Source organism: Mustela putorius, unplaced genomic scaffold, assembly GCF_011764305.1.
Source record: "Mustela putorius furo isolate JIRA1106 unplaced genomic scaffold, ASM1176430v1.1 tig00003867_pilon_pilon_pilon, whole genome shotgun sequence".
In the NCBI taxonomy this organism is placed as follows: domain Eukaryota; kingdom Metazoa; phylum Chordata; class Mammalia; order Carnivora; family Mustelidae; genus Mustela; species Mustela putorius.
The window spans coordinates 30,215,722-30,235,529 of record NW_025422019.1 but is presented as its reverse complement, the minus strand read 5'-3'; the positions used below and the strand labels follow the sequence as shown (position 1 = coordinate 30,235,529).

The 19,808-nt window shown below is 44.7% G+C and overlaps 1 protein-coding gene across 1 annotated transcript in view; it reads right to left on the bottom strand.

The window, feature by feature from the left end:
* The window catches only part of KIF5C (kinesin family member 5C), a 156,541-nt gene that overhangs the window by 101,857 nt on the left and 34,876 nt on the right, over window positions 1–19,808 (bottom strand). The window contains exon 2 of the mRNA XM_004757858.2: window positions 1,728–1,818. Coding sequence (XP_004757915.1) covers window positions 1,728–1,818 — 91 coding nt within the window. The remainder of the gene's footprint in view (window positions 1–1,727; window positions 1,819–19,808) is intronic.

Below are 19,808 nucleotides of genomic sequence, written 5' to 3'. Positions count from 1 at the left end.
TTACCCTAAGTGGTTTTCTTTGTGGCTCACCATATATTGGGCCTCAAGTGACCCAGTTAGGTCACATCTTCACAAGAACTTTCCAAGGACTGCCTATTTCTGACATTTCATACTACAGAAAAACCCAAACACTGAAAGAGACCCAACTTCTCTAATAATGAAGACTGAAAGGTTATGATTGTTTGTTCATCATGGGATTTTTGAAAAAGGGAGTGCATCCATCTCTAATTACAACATCAACTTAGAGATGTGTTGAAATGGACCTCATGCTTGGCACAGCACGTGGTAAATACTATTTGGTTCTGATAATGGAAGGGGAGAGAAAAAGAAGGAAATTATGGCTCACATGTGATTAATCTTACTTTAATAAAAATAAGGAAGAGTCTGCTAATGGAGAGGAAGGAGGGTTGACTAGCAGCAAACTAGAACAACGCACTCCAAAGAGAGAGAAAACATTTTTAGACAGGAAGAGATCCAAGAGAAGAGAAGTAGAGAGAAGACAAATATTACCACCAAATATAGGCCCACAGTATTAATTCAAGAAGAGCCCAAATTCGGGCATGTTTTTCTCTTCTGTTTTCTGTATCATCTTCCTGTGAAGACCTTCAAAATCAATTGATGTCTGCAACAGGAACATGAATAACCGTACACCTCAGTGAGGAACATTACGTGCTGTCTCCCACGCAGGTGCCCAGGGTCAGAACTAATCGAACAGATGCACCCAGGGTTGGCTTTCAGGAATTTCAAATACTTAGGTTAGGCAGCTTCCAAAAACAAGCACGTCTTGCATGACAAGGTGCTTTTTGAATTCTGTTTTTGCTTTTTTGCTCTTTAAATCTACAGCTACCTACAAAGGTGGAAACATCAGGACATTTGAAAGCACAGGGGCCGTAGCATTCAGAGTTGAAGGTTAAGATATGAAGATGAAAAACAATGAAGCAGGAGATGCCCCTCAGCTCTGTCCAGATGGCGAGCTCCCCCAAGGCAAGCTCCAGCCTGCCCCTGATTTGAAAGGGCAAGGTAGAGCAATGTGTAAATTGCTTCATCTTCCTGCTGTTATTTTGACGCAGAACCTTCAGGGCCAAGGCCAGTCCCAGAGAAAAGGGCTGATCTCTGAGATGATTTTAGGCTTCAGGCTATCTATCTGGAGGAACAAATGTTGGTATCTGGGTGGAAAGGTGGAAAGTGGGTTAGACAGAAGTATGTTTAAGAAATTGCTGAGTAGCAAGAAGAGCTTGATAACCAACAAAGTAAGGTGATTTTATGATGCTGTAGAAAATTCCTTGATGCCCGAGAATTTTCCACGTGTAAGGCTTCTCCCTGAAGAGACAGATGCCCAAAATGAATCAGCCAAAAACAGACAACTGGAATACATATATTTTTGTCTCCTTCAAAGTAAAAAGGAGGTCTTATACCTACGGCAGTATTTTAAAACCATTACAGAAATAGTGTGACCATAGCTTTTAAGCTTCTAGGTGGCAGAATAACTCTGCCAAAAAGGTGACAAAAGAAATAAAGAAATTTCCTTGGCAAGGAAGTATAGAGAGGTGCGAGAATTTGCTTGACATCCTAGCAAATCAGAGTCAGAGCTCGGGCTACAATTCAGTGGTTCCAATTAGCAGGCCTCTGCTTATAGTCAAGGGACTTTGAGTCGTAGGCTGCAAATATCACTTAATGTTTTCAATTATTCTGAAAGGCTGGGGAGGAAATAAAGAAATAGCACTTACCTTTGACAATTTGCTTTGCACACGCATTGTAAACCTGCTCTTGGGTCGTGCTGGGAGGTAGCACTCTATCGAAGACATATGGCTTCCCTTGCTAAAAAAGACGAAAGGAAAGGGCAGAGAAAACACATTAGAAGTTTAGGAATACAAAGCACTAATAGTAATTGGACCACAGGCACTAAATCACAAACCCTTTCCGTACTAAGGCTAGGGAATTATTACATGCAAATCCACACGGACAATGGGCATATGTGCTTTGCATATTGAGAATCTGAGAAAGAAAAAAAAGGTTTGTTTTGTTCTTTTTTTTACTTAAAACACATTCTGATGAAAAGTGGGCTGAGGCTTCATTCATTCATTCATTTTGTGAGAGCTTCTTCTGAACCAGGGACTAGACTAGAGGCTAACCCAATCAGAAAACAGCGCAGCCTATAAAGCCTTCAATCAAGTGTGGCAGAAAGCTAATAAACAAGAAGGCAAACACCCGGGGAAATACAAAATGCCTAGGTACAAAATAATGGGACAGAGGGGATGACAGAGAGAGCAAAGCAGGCCTCTTTGAGGGAATGCCAGTTCAGTGGATCTTTAAAGGATCGCAGAAAGACAGAGGCAAGTGAAGAGCCATGGGAGAACAGAGCAGACCGAGCAGAGGTCTGAGCAGGTAGGAAGGGGTCTGGAGTGTTCAAGGAACCAGAGGGTGGCACAAAAAGAGGTGAGAAAGGAAATCAGGAGCCACTTAATATAGGGCACGGTTAGCCAAGAGAATGTGCTTGGATTTTATTCAATGGGAAGACAACATGATCAAATTTAAGAAGCTGCTCTTAATAGGAAGATATTGCTTTGTATCCCAAAGAATTCCAGTGTTTGCTTGATATGTATAAGTGATGCCTTAACTCAGTGGAGGCCTCCAAGTCACAGAGGGCCCTTCTGCACAATAAATCAAGTGACTTCCCCAGGTGTAAGATCTTGGGGATTGGTCTGATACTGGGCTATGTGCCGTTCAAGGCAGTAATGGTCAGAAGGGAACGGAAGCAGCTCTGTCCTGGTCTATGTGAGCCCTCACCCCCAACCACTCAACCTTCACCAAGGAATTATTGGGTGTTTATATGCCAGGTCTAGTTCTGAGGACCATGGAAAGTGGTAGCTGAGACAGACACAGCCGCTTCCCAGGGAGAACCACCCTTCTCAGCAGTGCCTTCTTCCCACCACCACCACCACCACCACCACCCGGACAAGGGGTGGTTCCCCCCCACCCCCTCCCACAGCCTGATCCACCCACGCAGCCCTTTATCTTCATTTCTCCCATTTCTCCCAAGTGGTTAGAGGGGCTGGCAGGAGAAGGGCAGGAAAGAGGAGAGCCCAGAGTCTCCTTCACGCTGACTGACCCTGTACATCCTACATGTGGCTTGGACACCAGGAAACTCTACCTTAGGACAGTCCTGCCAATGCCTCAAACCCAAAGACAAGGCTTGTTACATCCTATAATCTTCATACAGAGGTATGCAGCCATCAGACTGGCTTGGCGTTTTCCTCATTCATGACCATGGTGCTGCACATAGGGAAGGTCCTATGCTTCAGGCGTTGTTTGAGCTTTTAGTCTTTGAAAATGGGATTGAGCCAGCCAGATAAATGAGCTACTTCTAGTTTGGTCTTAGAAGAAATGGAGAATTTTGAGGTACCATAAAAAAACTTCTTCAAGTAGCCTCCATGCCCAACATGGGGCTTGAACTCACAACCCCAAGATCAAGATCTGAGCCAGAATCAAGAGTTGGGTACTTAATTGATTGAGCCACCCAGGTGCCCCAAGATTTTATTTCTATAAAAAGCAGCAGAATCAGACATCTTGTTAAAATTATGGAAAGGGATGGGGCGTCTAGATGGCTCAGTGGGTTAAGCCGCTGCCTTCGGCTCGGGTCATGATCTTGGGGTCCTGGGATCGAGTCCTGCATCGGGCTCTCTGCTCAGCAGGGAGCCTGCTTCCCTCTCTCTCTCTCTTCCTGCCTCTCTGTCTACTTGTGATCTCTCTCTGTCAAATAAATAAATAAAATCTTTAAAAAAAATTTTTTTAATTAAAAAAATAAAAAATAAATTATGGAAAGGGGTTATTTTCCAAAATTTTGTTCCCAGCAAGTCTCATTCCATTAGTGAACCAAGTATTTGATTGAATAACCAAGAGAATGTTTCTTACCCCTATCCATTGCCAACTATCAGCCCACTACATTCCTATTAGCCTTATCTATTCATAAAATTAACTAAATGTCAGTAAACGGTCAAAATAAACATGTACAGAGTTTGTGTAAGTATTTGTCATCCATTGAAACTTCTTGAAAGAAAATGTAGCTTTGCTTAATTTCAAACAAACCCATTATTTCTCCAAACTTGATAAGAATCACCAAAATAAACCATTTTGTTTCCAGAACAATCATGATTTGGGTTTTGGAGAACATGCACTTACTACAGCAGAAAAATGGCCTATTATTTGTAGCAAATTGTACAAAAAACAGAAGACCCCCCCAACTTTGCCCTTCTATCTAAATTGTTAGATGGAGTACATTATATATTCACTTGAAGAGAGACCGAAAGCAAGAAATCTCCATTACTCATTTAAATAATATCATTTATCAAGTGACAACCACACTACAACAATTTTCCATAAACTGAAGTTAACTCCCAAACAGAAACTGCCTTCGAGAAAAGAGAAAATTTAGAAAATGATTTGTTTTGAGGCTTTTCTCATCAGGACTGGAATATAAAGAAGTTAAAAACGTAAGTATTTTTGTCTTTTCATACACTGAGTTGGCTATATAGGCTTTTAAGTGAACCTTAGACTCCTGAAATTAAAATTGAGAATTAAAATTTAGTTACAGATTTTTTAAGAACTGATTTGTAGTCTCGTCATTCAAGCTATATATAAAACGGCCATTTAACAAAGCAAGAACAACAAATGACTCTTTGCTGCTTTGGTAATGGTACGAAAATCTCACAAACCCTAAAAAAGACTTCAGGAAACCCCCTCTCTCCTGGCCCCCAGGAAAAGAGAGTCTCCCTGTATCTGACCCCACTGTGGCTGACGGTTTCTGTGGACAAGCCTTGGGTGCTGCTCAGGCTGTCAATGAAAGTGCAGCTACGGAATACATCTTTCAATTAACGTTTTAATACGGGTGCTAAGTGCTAACAGTCGGAACTTAATGGTGAGGGCTCCGATTACTCCTGGAGACACTTTTCCTTTCCAGGCACCTCGTCAGCACGTGGTTCTGCCATCTCTCTGGCTACTCTCTGCCAGAGTCCTTTGCTGGTGTCTCTTTCTGACTTCTAAACGACAACGTGTCCCAGACTCAGACACCTCAGCCTCCTCTCTGTCTACATTCTTGACCTTCATATAATTTAAATGAACATTTCAGGCTTCAAATCTCATCCATGCTCCAGATTCACATATTCAATCAGCCCCTGGAAATTTCCACCTAGATTCCATTAGCCATCGAAAGCTTAACTGACAAAAAATGAATCATGTCTGAGTAAGAGACCAAAATCATCAAGTGTGTCCCATAGATTCCATATCCCAAATATATCCCAAATGGATCACAACCTCAGCCCATGCTGCCATGGTTTCTCATCTGGACAGCAGTGATAGTCCCCTCACTGGTCTCCTTGACACCATTCTAGCTTCTAACAATCCAACTTTCACCTAGCAGCCAGAGTGAGCTTTCCAGAGCTATAAATCCGATGGTGTCAAATCCTCCCTTAAAAACCTCCAATGGCTTCTGTTACACGAGACCCTCTTCACCCGCACCTCCTGCATTCTCTGCCACCTACTACAGTGTAGCCCACTGGACTTCTTTATCCCTTGGCTCATTCGTCAGTGGATCCCCCGGCTCAGGGCCTTTGCTCTTCATTTCCTTCCCTTTCAAACTCTCTCAACGAGGGTTTTCACTGGCTCACCCGAAATCTTCGTTTGGTTGTCTCTTGATCACCCTGTAGATGTCCACTCCACTTCCTCCTCCTTTGAGGACTTCCGAGCTCCTCACATAAAGCAGCCCCACCCCCTGGCATCACTCTCTATCACATTAGCCTATTCAGTTTGCTTCATAGCAATTAGTGTGTGACCTATTCCCAACCAGTCAAATGAGCTACTACAATGAAAGCATTTAAGTAGCTACCACGGAAGCCATATACATCCCAAGAGCTCACTGCATGTAAGCAAACCTGCCGCAATTTATGAAAGGAATCTGAATAGAACACACACCCTGCATGTACATTACAACTAGAAATGAAATAATCTAGCTTTGCCACAAAAGCCTCCACAGACAGCAGCTAATTGCAAAGGAGCAGAGTAACTAAATAACTTTAACCAGGATCACGGGCAAAAAATAACAGCAGATGGTTCTTACATTTTTATAGTTAAAATTAAAAAAAAAAAATCAAACCACTTCTTATCAAGTTGTTGAGAGCAAAGTATCCATGAACCATATGGCCTGCCTCTTAATTCACTTGACCCCTTACCCAACAACCGTTCTCCAGCCTGGAAGGCATATTACTCTGGGAGATGGAGGAAAGCAAAAGACCCACTTCAGCGTTTAGAAGATGAGCACCAGGAGGGATGTTAAGGAAACTGAAATTAATTACCCAAGAAGAGGTCATGAAGAAGTAATCTAATAATCATCTCTAAGACCAACCAAGGGTTGGGACCAAAGATTCCCAATGATTTGAATGATTTTTCTATTGTTACTAAGAAAGAAAAGAAAAGAAGGAAGGAAGGAAGGAAGGTTGAGGGAGGAAGGAAAAGAAAGGGGGGGAACCCTTAAATTTCCAGAGCAAGATTTAAACTCACTCTGTGGAATTATCTTTAGACACTGAGGGGTATTGTGAAGAGGAATAGATTTCTGAGAGCAATCATTAAGTCTCTGTGCCAGGTGACTGGCTTCATGCGACTTCCTTCCTGAAAATACAAGAGAAGACAAATTCTTTCAGCCTCTCTTGGCCACCTTCTCAGTGCTGTGTACCTGCACCGGCCACTATCTGCACCATCACCAAACATGACGACCCAAACCCTTATCTGTTCTGTCTTGTTTTGTTTTTAAAGATTTTATTTATTTATTTAACAGACAGAGATCACAAGTAGGCAGAGAGGCAGGCAGAGATGGGGGTGGGGGGGAGAGGTAGTGCGCGGGAAGCAGGCTCCCTGCCTGGCAGAGAGCCCTATGTGGGGCTCAATCCCAGGACCCTGAGATCATGACCTGAGCCGAAGGCAGAGGCTTAACCCACTGAGCCACCCAGGCGCCCCTATCTGTTCTGTTTTATCTCACTTCATTTTCACAGTACCTCCATGAGGTAGATGTTACTATTCCCATACCACAAACCAGAAAACTGAGGCCCTTGGGGGAAATAATTTTAAGTCTCTGATTTCAAGTGTTCTTCCTTCAAGGAAAGGGCAAGACTGGCAAGAAACATGGTGGGCATGCACCTGGCCAAGCATTCCTAGGAACAAAAGAAATTAAAAAACAGACAAGAGCCTTCCGCCACGGGAGCCAGTAAGGAGCGGCAGCCGTGGCTCTGTGCTACCCTGTGGCTGTGGGTCTCAACAAGGCCACACAGTGACCAAGAATGTGAAAAGTCAAGGCCCGCCACGGGCGCCTCACCAAGCACACAAAATTCATGCGATCCGAGAGGTGTGCGGCTTCATCCAATAGGAAAGGAGTGCCATGCGGCTGCTCAAGGTCTCCGAGGACAAGCGCACCCTCAAGTATGTCAAGAAAAGGCACACAATTGTGCCAAGAGGGAGAGAGAAGAGCTGGGCAACGTCCTGCAGCCATGAGGAAAGCAGCGGCTAAGAAGGACTGAACCCCTCTCCTCTCTATCTAATAAGCCTTCTGTGGAATTTGGGGCTTTTGTGCTGCTCTTGGAAAGGAGGCGAGACCCCTTCCACCAACATCCTTCCTGGGGCACAGTGGTGAGGGGCGTGGTGATGCCCACAGAGATGCAAGCCACCAAGTAGCACTGGATATGGTTTTCAGTCATAATTAAATGGATCATACATTCCAGGAAACGACAACGACAAAACAGGAAAAGGACAAGCAAAGCCTAGGAAAACGCAGGTGTGAGATTGCTATGAAAAGTTGTAAGTTGGGGCACCTGGGTGGCTCAGTGGGTTAAAGCCTCTGTCTTCAGCTCAGGTCATGATCCCAGGGTTCTGGGATCGAGCCCCACATAGGGCTCTCTGCTCAGCAGGGAGCCTGCTTCCTCCTCTCTCTCTCTGCCTGCTTCTTTGCCTACTTGTGATCTCTCTCTGTCAAATAAATAAATAAAATTTTAAAAATTTAAAAATGAAAAAAGAAAAGTTGTAAGTTATGGAGAAAAAAATCCAGAATTTTCCGGGCCTTCAAGGTCAGCCCAACCCAACATGGTGTTTTACAAATAAAAGAACTTGACATCAGGAGAGGTAGATGGCTTGCAGAAAGCCGCCCAGCCTGTTAGGTAGGTAGCAGGTCTGTGCCCCAAATCCAGACCTCCAGGCTCCCTATCTAGTGTTCTAAAAGTTCTGGGTTTAGCATCAAGTTGCTCTCTCTGAACATCCAGGAAACAACAAGCACGAGCCCCTGGAGCTTTGTTTTTCCTGCTTTCCTCCCAATCAGTTCTAAATTATTTCCAAATACACAGTTGATTAGGTCACTGAACAAAGAGTCATTGCTATGACTACCGGAGCAGCACAGCAGGGGAACAAGCATTATGGCCTCTCAGAGTTAATATGGACCCTACAGTCAGCCCCTCCAGCCTCCTCTCAACGCGCGACTCCCGCCTCCACGAGCTCTCACTGGCGACGATGAACGGCTCAACCCCAACTGGCTCCATGTGCTGGTACTTTGTGTCCTTATACGGATTTAAATCTGCCTCCCTGAAGCATTAGGCCTGGCACCATCCTCCAGGACGAGACAAACCGAGGCCCGAGACCTGCCTACAACAACATTACAGCTTGGTTTCATTTTGGGAGCTGTGTTCATTGTCTAAATCCCTTTTCTCTTATCTCAGAGAGAAAAGAGAAAGACAGGTGTGCTTCCATCCTAAAAGTTGAGTGGATTTGTCCTAACTTGAAGGAACCAAAGGTGTCCAAGGTTAAGACATCACTAAAACGTTGTATTAGTTTGCACAAGAAGAAATTAAATAAACTCACAGACTCTGAAGGGCTTTGGTAACAACAGGAAAGAATGTTTCCAAAACATTAATTAAAAAGCAGGAAGTCCTCAGGTTAATGTTGATACTCATTTTTTTTATCAACACAAATATTGTGCCAAAACAAGTTTTGTTTTGTGTTATTTATTGAAATATAATTCACATACCATAAAATTCACCCCTTTAATAAAAGGGTACATTCTGTTGTTGCTGAAATCTTTACAAGATTGGAGAACCATTACCGCTATCTAATTTCAAAAACATATTCATCACCCCAAAAAGAAACTCTGTACTTCTTAGCAGTCAATCCCCAACCTCCCAAGAGGGAAGTCTGTAAGAGACATTTCTTATAAATAGAAGCATATAACATGTAGCTTTTTTATATATGCTACATATATATGTATATATACATATAAATACATATAAATATGTACATATAAATATGCCTATTTTAGACATTTCATATAAATAGAAGCATATAATATGTAGCTCTTGTGACTAACATTTTCTTTCACTTAGTATGTTTCTAAGGTTCATCCATATTGTAGATTTCACTTTCACGACTGAATAATCCTCCACTGCAGAGATTAACCACATTTTATGTATCAGGATGAACATTTGGGTTATTTCCACTTTTTGGCAATTATGAATGCTGCTATGAACATTCATCTACAAGTTTTCATGTGGACATATGTCTTCATTTCTCCTTTCATTTCATATACCCAGGAGTGGAATTTCTGGGTCACATAGTAACTCTATAGAAGTTAACTTTTTTAAGAACTTACAAACTGTTTTCCAAAGCAGCTGCACCACCTTGCATTCCCACCAGCAGTGTATGAGGTTTTCTCCACATCCTTGTTGTCTGTCCTCTTTATTATAACCATCCTAGCACATAGGACATGGCTTTTTTTTTTAAAAGATTTTATTTACTTATTTATTTGATAGAGATCACAAGTAGGCAGACAGGAAAGCACAGAGGGAGGCAGAGAGAGAGGAGGAAGCAAGCTCCCTGCTGAGCAGAGAGCTGACGTGAGGCTAAGGCAGAGGCTTTAACCCACTGAGCCACCCAGGTGCCCCAGGACAAGGCATTTCTTTGTGATGTTGATTTAAGGAGAGGTTTGGCTTTGTTTGTTTGTTTTGAGAAAGAGAGAATGGGAGGGAAGGAAGGAAGAGGGAGAATTTTAAGCAAACTCCCTGTCCAGTGCAAAACCTAAAGCGGGTATGGATCTTACAAGCCTGTGATCCTGTGATCATGACCTGAGCTAAAATAAAGAATTGAGCACTTAACCGACTGAGCCACCCAGGCGCCCCTCAGGAGCTTTTAAAATTGACACTTAACACCATAAAATTTATTTCAACTTTTATTATGGGCGCAGAGTTGTTTCTAGGCATTATAAGACACTGTTGTACTGTTGTCTTAACATTTACAAAGTGGTCCAGAATGAGAGAATCCTCTCACAGAAACTATATATCATACAGACTCATGTGCTTTAAGAAAGAGAAGAGTGCACTAGAAGGAAAAGGGATTTATGATAGGGTCTCTGTGCTCCTCACTTCAGTAGCTAATACTGAGCATTGTCCAGGAAGACAGCATACCAATATATGGTGTAAATGAATTCACATAAACATGGGTATAACTCCCATTTCTCTGAGGCCCAGTTTCCTCATCTGGAAAACAGAGCTAATAGGGCCCACAATTCAGGATTGTGAAAACTAAGTATATTCAGGCTAAAAAGTGGATCCATGATAGTGTCTGATATTCTAGAAGATGCTTAAGTCATGGTCAGTGTTATTCTGTAATAAAAAGTTTAGACCAATTCATACCAGGCACTTACATTGCACCAAACTCAAGAGAGCAGTGACCCCTTAAAGGAAAGGATACTAATAAGTGACAATCACTCACAATGTACCAGCTCAGAGACCTGGCATCCTGATGCCCCTACCACATACTTCAGGCATCTTCAGGTCCTAGGTCTGCAACTCATAAGCTCAGCTCCATGAGGCCTTTATATTCTGAGGGTCCTGGCAAAATTCACTGTTCTAAGATTACCCTCTGTACTCTAAAAATATATAAAATTGTAATGTGCAGCCATGAATCCCGTTTAGGAAAGGTGAGGAGCTATGCCTTGTGCAGGTACTCCTTGACTCACTAGCTCTGCTATTACAGCTTTGGAGTCTTCCAGAACCTTTGTGATAACACCAACTATAAAGATGAAGCAGATTCCCTCTTAATCTTCACCATTTCAACGCAGCTGGTCTGACCTCCAGCACCTGCATGCGTCTTTTTGCCCAAGGGCTTCTCTAGCTGGAGAGCTCTCTCTGTCACTTGATGCAGGCCAGAAGGACAGACATCCCAGGACCAACCCAGGACCAACCCAGCAGCCTCACCCAATGACTGATCAGAGTAGGGATTAAATACTCAAGCTCTCTTGCCCAGAGGTGGAAGTGGAGGGGACTCTTTGAGGCATGCATTCCAAACTGGTTCCTTCCCGTTGGGCTGGACCCCTGCTGCCCACAGTGGTAACCTGCATGAGGACACAAGCTAGGTTGGTTTCCTGTCCTTCCTGCCTCGTTCCTCCACTCTCCTCCAGTGTTTCTTGGATTCACCTCCCTTGCATTTGAATCCTTGTTTCGGGGCCTGCTTCTGGGAAGACCAAAAGAAGACAAAACCCTAGACATTTTCCTCTTTCATTCAGTAGTCCCTAAGAGATTCTGGATTTGTCGAGTCACTGTCAAATATGGAGCCACTGCATTTGGTTGATATCCAGACAAGGGGGTGAATGGAAATTGAAATCCTCGTTAAAAATCCACAACTGATATAGGAAAAAAGAGTGCCTTTTTCTCTATAAAAGGGTGCTGGTCACTTGCCAAGTCCTGGGCCCATGGGGCCACATCTGCCCAGAGGCTTACCAGGTTTTGATTCACACAAAGGAGCACTGCAAGTTCATGAAGTCCTGGCCTAGCAGAGCCTTGTACATAACGGTACCAGGTAGGTGCTCAGTAAAAGTCTGCTGCTGCTGAAAGCCCGCCAGAGGAACACCAAGGAGGGGAGGGTGCCAAGACACCATGAAACCATGCAGGAGCGTGGGAGGGGCAGGGAACAGAACTCGCTGTATTTCTCCAGTGTGTCCGAACTTTACTTGCTGCTGACCAACCTCATCTCCCACCTGCAAGATCTGAGCCATCGTGGAGGCCCACGGTCTGTCTCTTTCTGTATCCCTTTACTCCTCTTTACCCACCACCTACCCCCATTTTTCTGAGGGTGGGCTGCAAATTCCCAGAGCAGAAAAAAACTCCACTGGCAATGACCCATACCTGGCAGTGACCATCCGTTTTTTTCCCAACACTGTTACATCTTGTCCCACGTTCTTGGATCTGCCAGCGTTTGGAGGTAGCTTCATAATGAAGACCTCCACGTTCTCCTCCCTGCCCTGCTGCATGCCCCATCTCTGCTGGGATGACTCTGTGACTGGGGATAGAAGCACTAAGCCAGCACCAGCCCCAGACACTTCCCTCCCCCTCCCCACACTGGCTCTGTGCCCCAAGGAAGGCAGCTGGTGCCAGTTCCGGCCAAAGCCAAGGCTGCTCCCAGGAGAGGCTGTAACGAACCCGACGGAGCAATGACCGGCTTCTACTGAGTTGCCAAGGTGATGCCAACCACGCCTCAAGAATGAACAAAGGCAACACATGAGAATGAATCTTGTAAACCTTCTTCCTGCAGGAAACCAGGCTAAAATTCTTTCTTTTCTGCCAAAAGTCCTGCTGCGTGGACACACAAGCACTGTCAGGACTGCAGACAGCCATGAAAAAAAACACTCTGGGAAAGCGAACTGCCCAAGTGATAATGAAGAAATTCAGAATTATTGCTGGCTAGCAGGCAAAATGAAGACAGAGGTGTTACCTCTGTTCAAGAAATTAACGGAATCTGCGTTGCAAAAATAATTATTTATATGAGATTTGCATCTCGTGTTAAAATAAAATGACCTCTCCCCGCCCCCCCCACCCAGTCTTCTGCATTTAACTGCTCTACATCCTAGTTTGCCAAGATACAGGGATTAGTAGATTGAGTCAGGGGAACTTGTTCTAGTCTGGCACCTCGCCCCTCGCATACTTCATGACCTTAAACAATTTGCCTATTTTTCTGGGCCTCCTTCTCTCTGTAAAGTGAAGTACCGGATCTTTCCGGCTCTAACATGCTATGATAATGTTCTCAGATTTTCTCCTAAGAACAGCTCCAGTCTTGACCACATACAGCACAAGAGAAAGTAAACTTTAAACTGGCATGAGCCCAATGTTTTATATACTTAGGAGAAATGAGTAAAAATTGCTGCTATAGTTTTTTTCAGCAGCTCTGGTTTTCTGCCAAGTCAAGTCTGAAAAAAAAAAAAAAATCAAACTTTCCTCACTAGAAAGAGGGTGTTAAGCCATTCCACGGAAGGTAGAATGTAGGACTCATTTTGCCAGGTGGAAGAGCACTCAGAAAACTCTGAGCCCTCTTTCTGGGGCGCATGGTCCTGGGGGCAGCTCCCCAGCACAGCCCTGTGCGGTCCAGTCAAACTGCCGTGCTGCCAACCTCTGTCACTTAGGCTGAGACTCACAGTGGCGTCTCCGGCATGGAAGGCACACAGTGGCTCAGGCAAGGTGTCTTCCCTTTAGTTCAAACATGAAATAGAAAACCTCCACCCAGACTTTCACTTGGCTAGGTATAGTGCATTACAGAGACTTCTGAGAAATGGGCACTGCACGTGTTTACTACAAATACAACTAATATTCTATTAATTTTTTTCACTCTTCAGAAAAAGTTTATAGAATTCTAATCTCCCCATCTATTGGACCGCAGTTTTGCTCTGGTGGTCTGGACCCCTTGTCTCTATTTGTACCTCATGATTTGACAGGCTGGGTGGAAACGTAGCTTCCCTTCCTGGGAATGGAGAATCACTTCTCATGAGCAAGTAGAAGGCAACAATTTGAGCTGAGAGTAGGATCCACAATTTCTGGTTCCCAGCCAAGCCTTCTACCCATAACACCATATTGCATCTTGTCATTGATCCTCCAAGAACATATTTTAGCTCTCAAACATAGATTTTCTAAGAATCCCGTGCATTTGGGTTTAAAACATGATGCAGTAGAAGCCAGAATGCAATGGTGTGCTTTTACATATTACAAAATATCTCTCATAAAACATAGGAGAAAAAATGTCCCACAGAGTAGAATAATTACATGAGTGCAAACCAGCAAGGGTCATCAAGTTCAGCATAGCAATGTCACCATCAGTCTCCAAAGTGCCACCCCCATTGGATGAGAGTGCACCAGCACCATGAAAATTAGCTGTTCTTTCATGGCCTTCACCAGCCAGTTAAATCTAGGACAGATGAGCTGGAACTGAAGACACACGGGCCCATGCATCCCAGTCCAGTGAGCCTCTGTCCTTATCCAGGAGAACCACATTTTGGTGCAGAGAGGCAGACACAGATCACCCGACTGACAAATGAAGTACTTGGGCCACCAAGAAAACAAAAACAAATGTTTTTAAGATTTTTGCTGAATTCAACCATAATTGTGTAATGAGAAAATCTTACAAGAAGCTTTTTTAAGTGCAGCTGACATAGAAGCTTTATATCTTTTAAAAGATTTTATATTTTACTTGAAGGACTGGGCACCATATTTTTCAGTGCTTAAAGTACTCGAAGGGCTTGCAGGCCACAGACAAGGTTAAGAGTTGAAGAGCAAAATCCCCCAACACTTCTGCCTGTCCTGCCCCTCCTTCCCGAATTGAAGTTCCACCCTGTGAACCTTTAATGGCTGAGACAACGAAAGAAACTCTGGCTCCAGACGGCTAACAGTCATCAGAAAGAACTCTCCTCTATTGCCAGGAGCAGCACTCTGCTTATCAGGTTCATTAGTTAATAGAACCCAGATAAACCAATTGTTCATTTCTGAGTAGACGGTGAAGTGTGTGTGTGCTGGGGAGAGGGAGAGGCGTTTCCCCAGCCAAGCAGGGAAAATCAGGGTGGCAGGGAGACAGCAGCAAAGCCAAATGTCACCTCTCCTTTACAGCTAGCCTAGGATGGACCAGGAAAAAAGTTGTTTAAACCGATTACTCCAAACAGCTATTGCTCAACTATCCAGGGTAGTAACTGTTTAATGGGCACCCACACACGGTTAGCTGAAGGGCTGCTTACTGGTACCGAGTTCTCCCTTGAGAAGGGAACCCTGTGTTCATCAGTTCTCACCCTGTTTCCTTTCAATAGCTCCCTCTTCATAAACGTGTTTTAGGAAAAGGAAGGAGCCTGTGTTTTCTTCTCCTGTGACTTGTTTTCCTGTGCCCCCCTTCAGACTATTGCCTCTCTCTGGACCTAACCGGAAGTCGGTCTTGTCCCTACCTCCTCACTTCCTCACTCCTCTGCCTCACATTCTGCCATCCAATTTTCCCCTCACTCAGCTGCTTTCTTAAAGGGCTCCGCAGCCTCTTGATCATCAAATCTAAGACCTCTGACAGCCCGTGATATCCTTAAAACAGAACCACACCAGTCCCACGTGCTGAAACTCTGACTGACTACTGTCTCCCCATGAGGCACACTCCGCTCAGCCTCTTCCCTCTTGACTCCTGTCCTCCTGTCCTCCTGACCCTGGTTCTCCTTGCAGCCAACTCCAAATAAAGGACAGACCTACTCTCTTCTTAAGCCTCTTTTCTCCTTTGCAGCCTCCTCTTCTGTGCTCACCCCCACGGGAGAGCTCAAACACTCCTGTGGTTTCAGCCATAAGCTGTGTGCAAAAGAGGCAAAATCCATCTCTAACCCTGAGCCCCAAAACTGTTTCCATGTCTGATTAAAACCTCCCACTGGAGGTCCCACATACCCTAAACAACATATGCTGAAGAGGGAGCTCTCTGCCTTCTTCCTCCTCTTCCTCCTCTTCCTCTCCCAACCCACCCACCTCTGTCTACCACTGTCCCCACTCATCTAGGCTGAAAGGCTCAAGCTACATTGCCCACAGCACTTCCTGACCACCGTCACCCAGTCGCTGCCAGAGTCGCGGTCCATTTGTTTGGTCTCTCTCTTGGCTGGCATCTCAACTACCCTGATTACTTTTTACCTAGACTTCCGCAAGAGCCTTGTAGGGGTCTGCTTATCCCTCCTACCTCTATTCTACATCCTCTGCCAAATCCATCTGCTTTGACCCTAAAGATGGTTCTCAACCAGTTCCTAAAGATGGCACTCAACCATTTGCTAATGCGCCCTACTATACATACACCCTCTAAGCAGTGCCTTCCACAGTGTGGGACCTAACAACCTGCCTCCTTCCCTACCCAACACTCCAGCAATGTGCTTGCAGTGACCTGCCTGCAGCCACCTCGCTGCTCTAACTGTTCCCTCAAGGGAATGGCATACTGATACCTTCGCCTGGTTATCTGTCGAAACACTACCTGCTCTTTAAGACTGGTGCCAAATGTTATCTCTCCCAAGATAAAGGCTTTTCTTGAGCCTCTCAAATAGATGTCATTTCTCTCTCTTTCTCTCCCTCTCGGAACTTCTGCAGCACTTTGATACTCTTCCAGGAAGACTCTGACACCAACTACTCTGTATTACAGTCATCTGGAAGCAGCATGTTATGGAAAGAAAGTAGGATCCAGGGTCAGAGATTGGGGCACGAGAGGTATAATCTATTCTATAACTCTCCAGCCAGACCCTATGCTTTTCCTCGGTCATCACATATATCTCTCACAACTCCTCTCTAATGTACTACCACTCTTTGCATCTTACAAGTGACAAGGTCGGGTTAAGGAGGTCCCTGATGTGCAAAGGGTCATGAAGCCCTTATTACATTTGCTTCATGTGGGAAAAGTGAGAACCAACTGATAAAAGGCATATAAGGAGTGCATGTCTGGCTCAGCTGGTAGAGCATGCTACTCTTGATCTCAGGGTTATGAGTTTGAGCCCCTGCTGGGCAGAGTATACTTTAAAAAATAAAATAAAGTCTATAAAATGCTATTCTTTTAAAAGGCATACAAAAATCACTTTACAAATTACAACGTACGGTATGTGAGTTTGTTATTAATATTATAAATTATCTTACCCTTTTAGTTCTTTAGTTTTTAGTTAGTTTTGTTTTTTTTTTTTAGTTATTCCGTTATTTATTTATTTAGGACATGTTTTCTATCTTACCCATATGTGGATTCCCCACAGCATTTATGACAATTATTAAAGGTGCTTAAAAAAATAAAAGTGCTGAAACAGTTGTTTAATTAAACTGGATTCCTGGGGTTGCCTGGGTGGCTCAGTCAGTTAAGTCTCTGCCTTCAGCTCAGGTCATGATCCCAGAGTCCTGGGATCAAGCCCTACATCCGGCTCCCTGCTCAGTGGGGATCCTGCTACTCCCTCTCCCTCTGCCTGCCATGCTCCCTGCTTCTGCCTGTGCTCTCTATAAAATAAATAAATAAAATCTTTGAAAAACAAACAGGGGTGCATGGGTGGCTCAGTGGGGTAAGCCTCTGCCTTCGGCTCAGGTCATGTTCTCAGCATCCTAGGATTGAGCCCTGCATCATTGGGCTCTCTGCTCAGCAGGGAACCTGCTTCCTCCTCTCTCTCTGCCTGCCTCTCTGCCTACTTGTGATCTCTGTCTGACAAATAAGTAAACAAAATAAGTAAACAAAAAACTGCTTTAAAAATTTTTAAAAAAATAAAAAAACAAACACATAAATTGGATTCCTGATGCCATGACTTGAATTACGAGTATTTTGAAAACTTCTACTGCAAAACTAAAGTTCCCATTTATTGAAGAGGTAGATGCCTATGCCAGGCATAGACCACTTCTAATCCCCACAGCAGAGCAGGAAGGCTGCCATTGTCTCTGGTTCATAGATGAGCAAGTCAGAGCACAGGATAGCAAGTAACAGCCATGCAGCTAACAAGCAGCGAGGCAGGAGGGTCTGATCTCAAAGCTCACGACTTTCTGCCATCCCACCCTCCTGGCCACAGAGGTCCCACTTGCCCAAATGCCCTCGCAATCTAGCACAGTGTCTTCATCAGAGGTGATTCCTGTCCCTTTCGAGCACAGAAACATCACTTTCTTTCTACACACGTGAGCACCTCGAGCTCCCTCTCGGATTCCATTCAATCTCACCACAGCCTCTAGAACGTGGATATCATCAGCACTCTCCCCCACACAGCTGGACACATTTCATAGAGCCTCAAGATTTTTGTTTTGTTAGTGAACACACAGGGGTACATTAGTTTTAGGTGTGCAATGTAGCGATTCAACAATTCTGTGCGGTACTCAGAGCTCATCGTGATGCCTGCACTCTTTGTATCCGCACAGATTTAGAGCTTCCCTTCTCACGGCCTTACTCCGTGAATATGGATGGAACCCTTCATGGGCCAGGCCTTGCTGCAGACACCGGGAACGCGGCAACGACGAGACACGGGTGCCTGTGCCTGTGGAGCTTTCATGCTAACGGAGTGGGAGGAGACAGGCAGAAGGCAACTGAATCCTGACAAAGGGAATTTCTGCTAGTGTTGTGATGTGATGGAAACGAAAAGGGTCGGGAAAGAGGGTTCTGAACCTATAACATCGGAGCGCAGGCTTGGAGTTCCGCCAGCCACAGGAAGCGCGAGGGGCAGACTGTTCCAGGAGAGGTGACCTAAAAAGGGCCGCCTTGAGCTAGGAAGCACGCAGTGTGTGGGCAAGTGGGCTGGTGTATGAGAGACAGCAGGAGCAAGGCGTATGAGGTGATGGAGGAAGAGCCAGGTGGACGGTCTCGTGCTAGGAAGCCCTGTGGTACATGCTGTAATACACTTCTAAGCAAAGGAATGGCCCAATCTGGCTTCTGTTTCTAAAGTATTACCCTAGCTGCTCTGTGAGGACTAGGTGTTTGGAGACGAAATGGGAAGACAAACAGGGAGGCCGCTTAGGAGGTCATTTAGAAGTCCGTAAAGGCAAGGGGCAGCCTGGACTAAGGAATGGGCCATGCAGACGGCAAGAGGAGGATGGATCTGAGGTAGAGGTGGGAGGTGGGCCCAAGCCACAGGTAGAGATGACAAAGAAGCACACAGTGAAACCTCGCCAACGTCCGTGAGTCTGATATGCTGATCTCCATGCCAGAGTCACATGCCACATATTGCTTACAGACGTCAGCCCAACAAGGCTGACCAAGCCAGCAAGACCTATTTATTTTTATTCTCAGAACACTCTTCAGAGATTGCCTCTCCTGCTCTGACCTCCAAGGTAAGGTCTGCCAACTGTGGAGTCATCCGAGTAGCCCAGAAATCAAGGCAAAGAGAGAGCCCAAGCTATCAAGTAGCTCATGCTTTCTTTCATCCCCACAACTATCCGTGGAAATGGTGCCAAAACCCACAGATGACAGGGACAGCAGACTCTCCAGCATCACTCATTTGGTGGGTGACAGATCCACAACAAAACCCAGATCTGTCTGACCTCGATGTCCATGCTCCTTCAACCACACCACATATGAAGTCAAAAGAGACTTGACTGCACAGATCAAGAACTTCACGGTGGCTGGAGTGACCAGGAGTTGGTAACACCCACTCCTGAAACTACTCAGGGTTCTGCTCCATAACTACAGTTTCTCCCACTTTTTTCAAAATTTTCCAGGCAAAAATACTTTCATTTCTTTACCATATAATTGTTGGTGGTCCCTTGTGTCAGGCAACCTGCTAGATCCCAGAAAGCCAGCAACGAGAAGGACACATTCCCTAAGCACTGAGAGTCCAGAGTCTGATAGTGGAGGTCACGAAGCATCAAGGAAAGGTGGCTTTTCACTCCTGGGTCCTTTAAAGCTCTATAAAGGCTAGGGTTAAACGGACACCAGAAAGTTGGCTAATATTTTCAGGGACTTTACTGTTTTTATGCCACACTGGCCTCATTATGTAGATAAGTTCATAGATTCATTCCATTTTATTA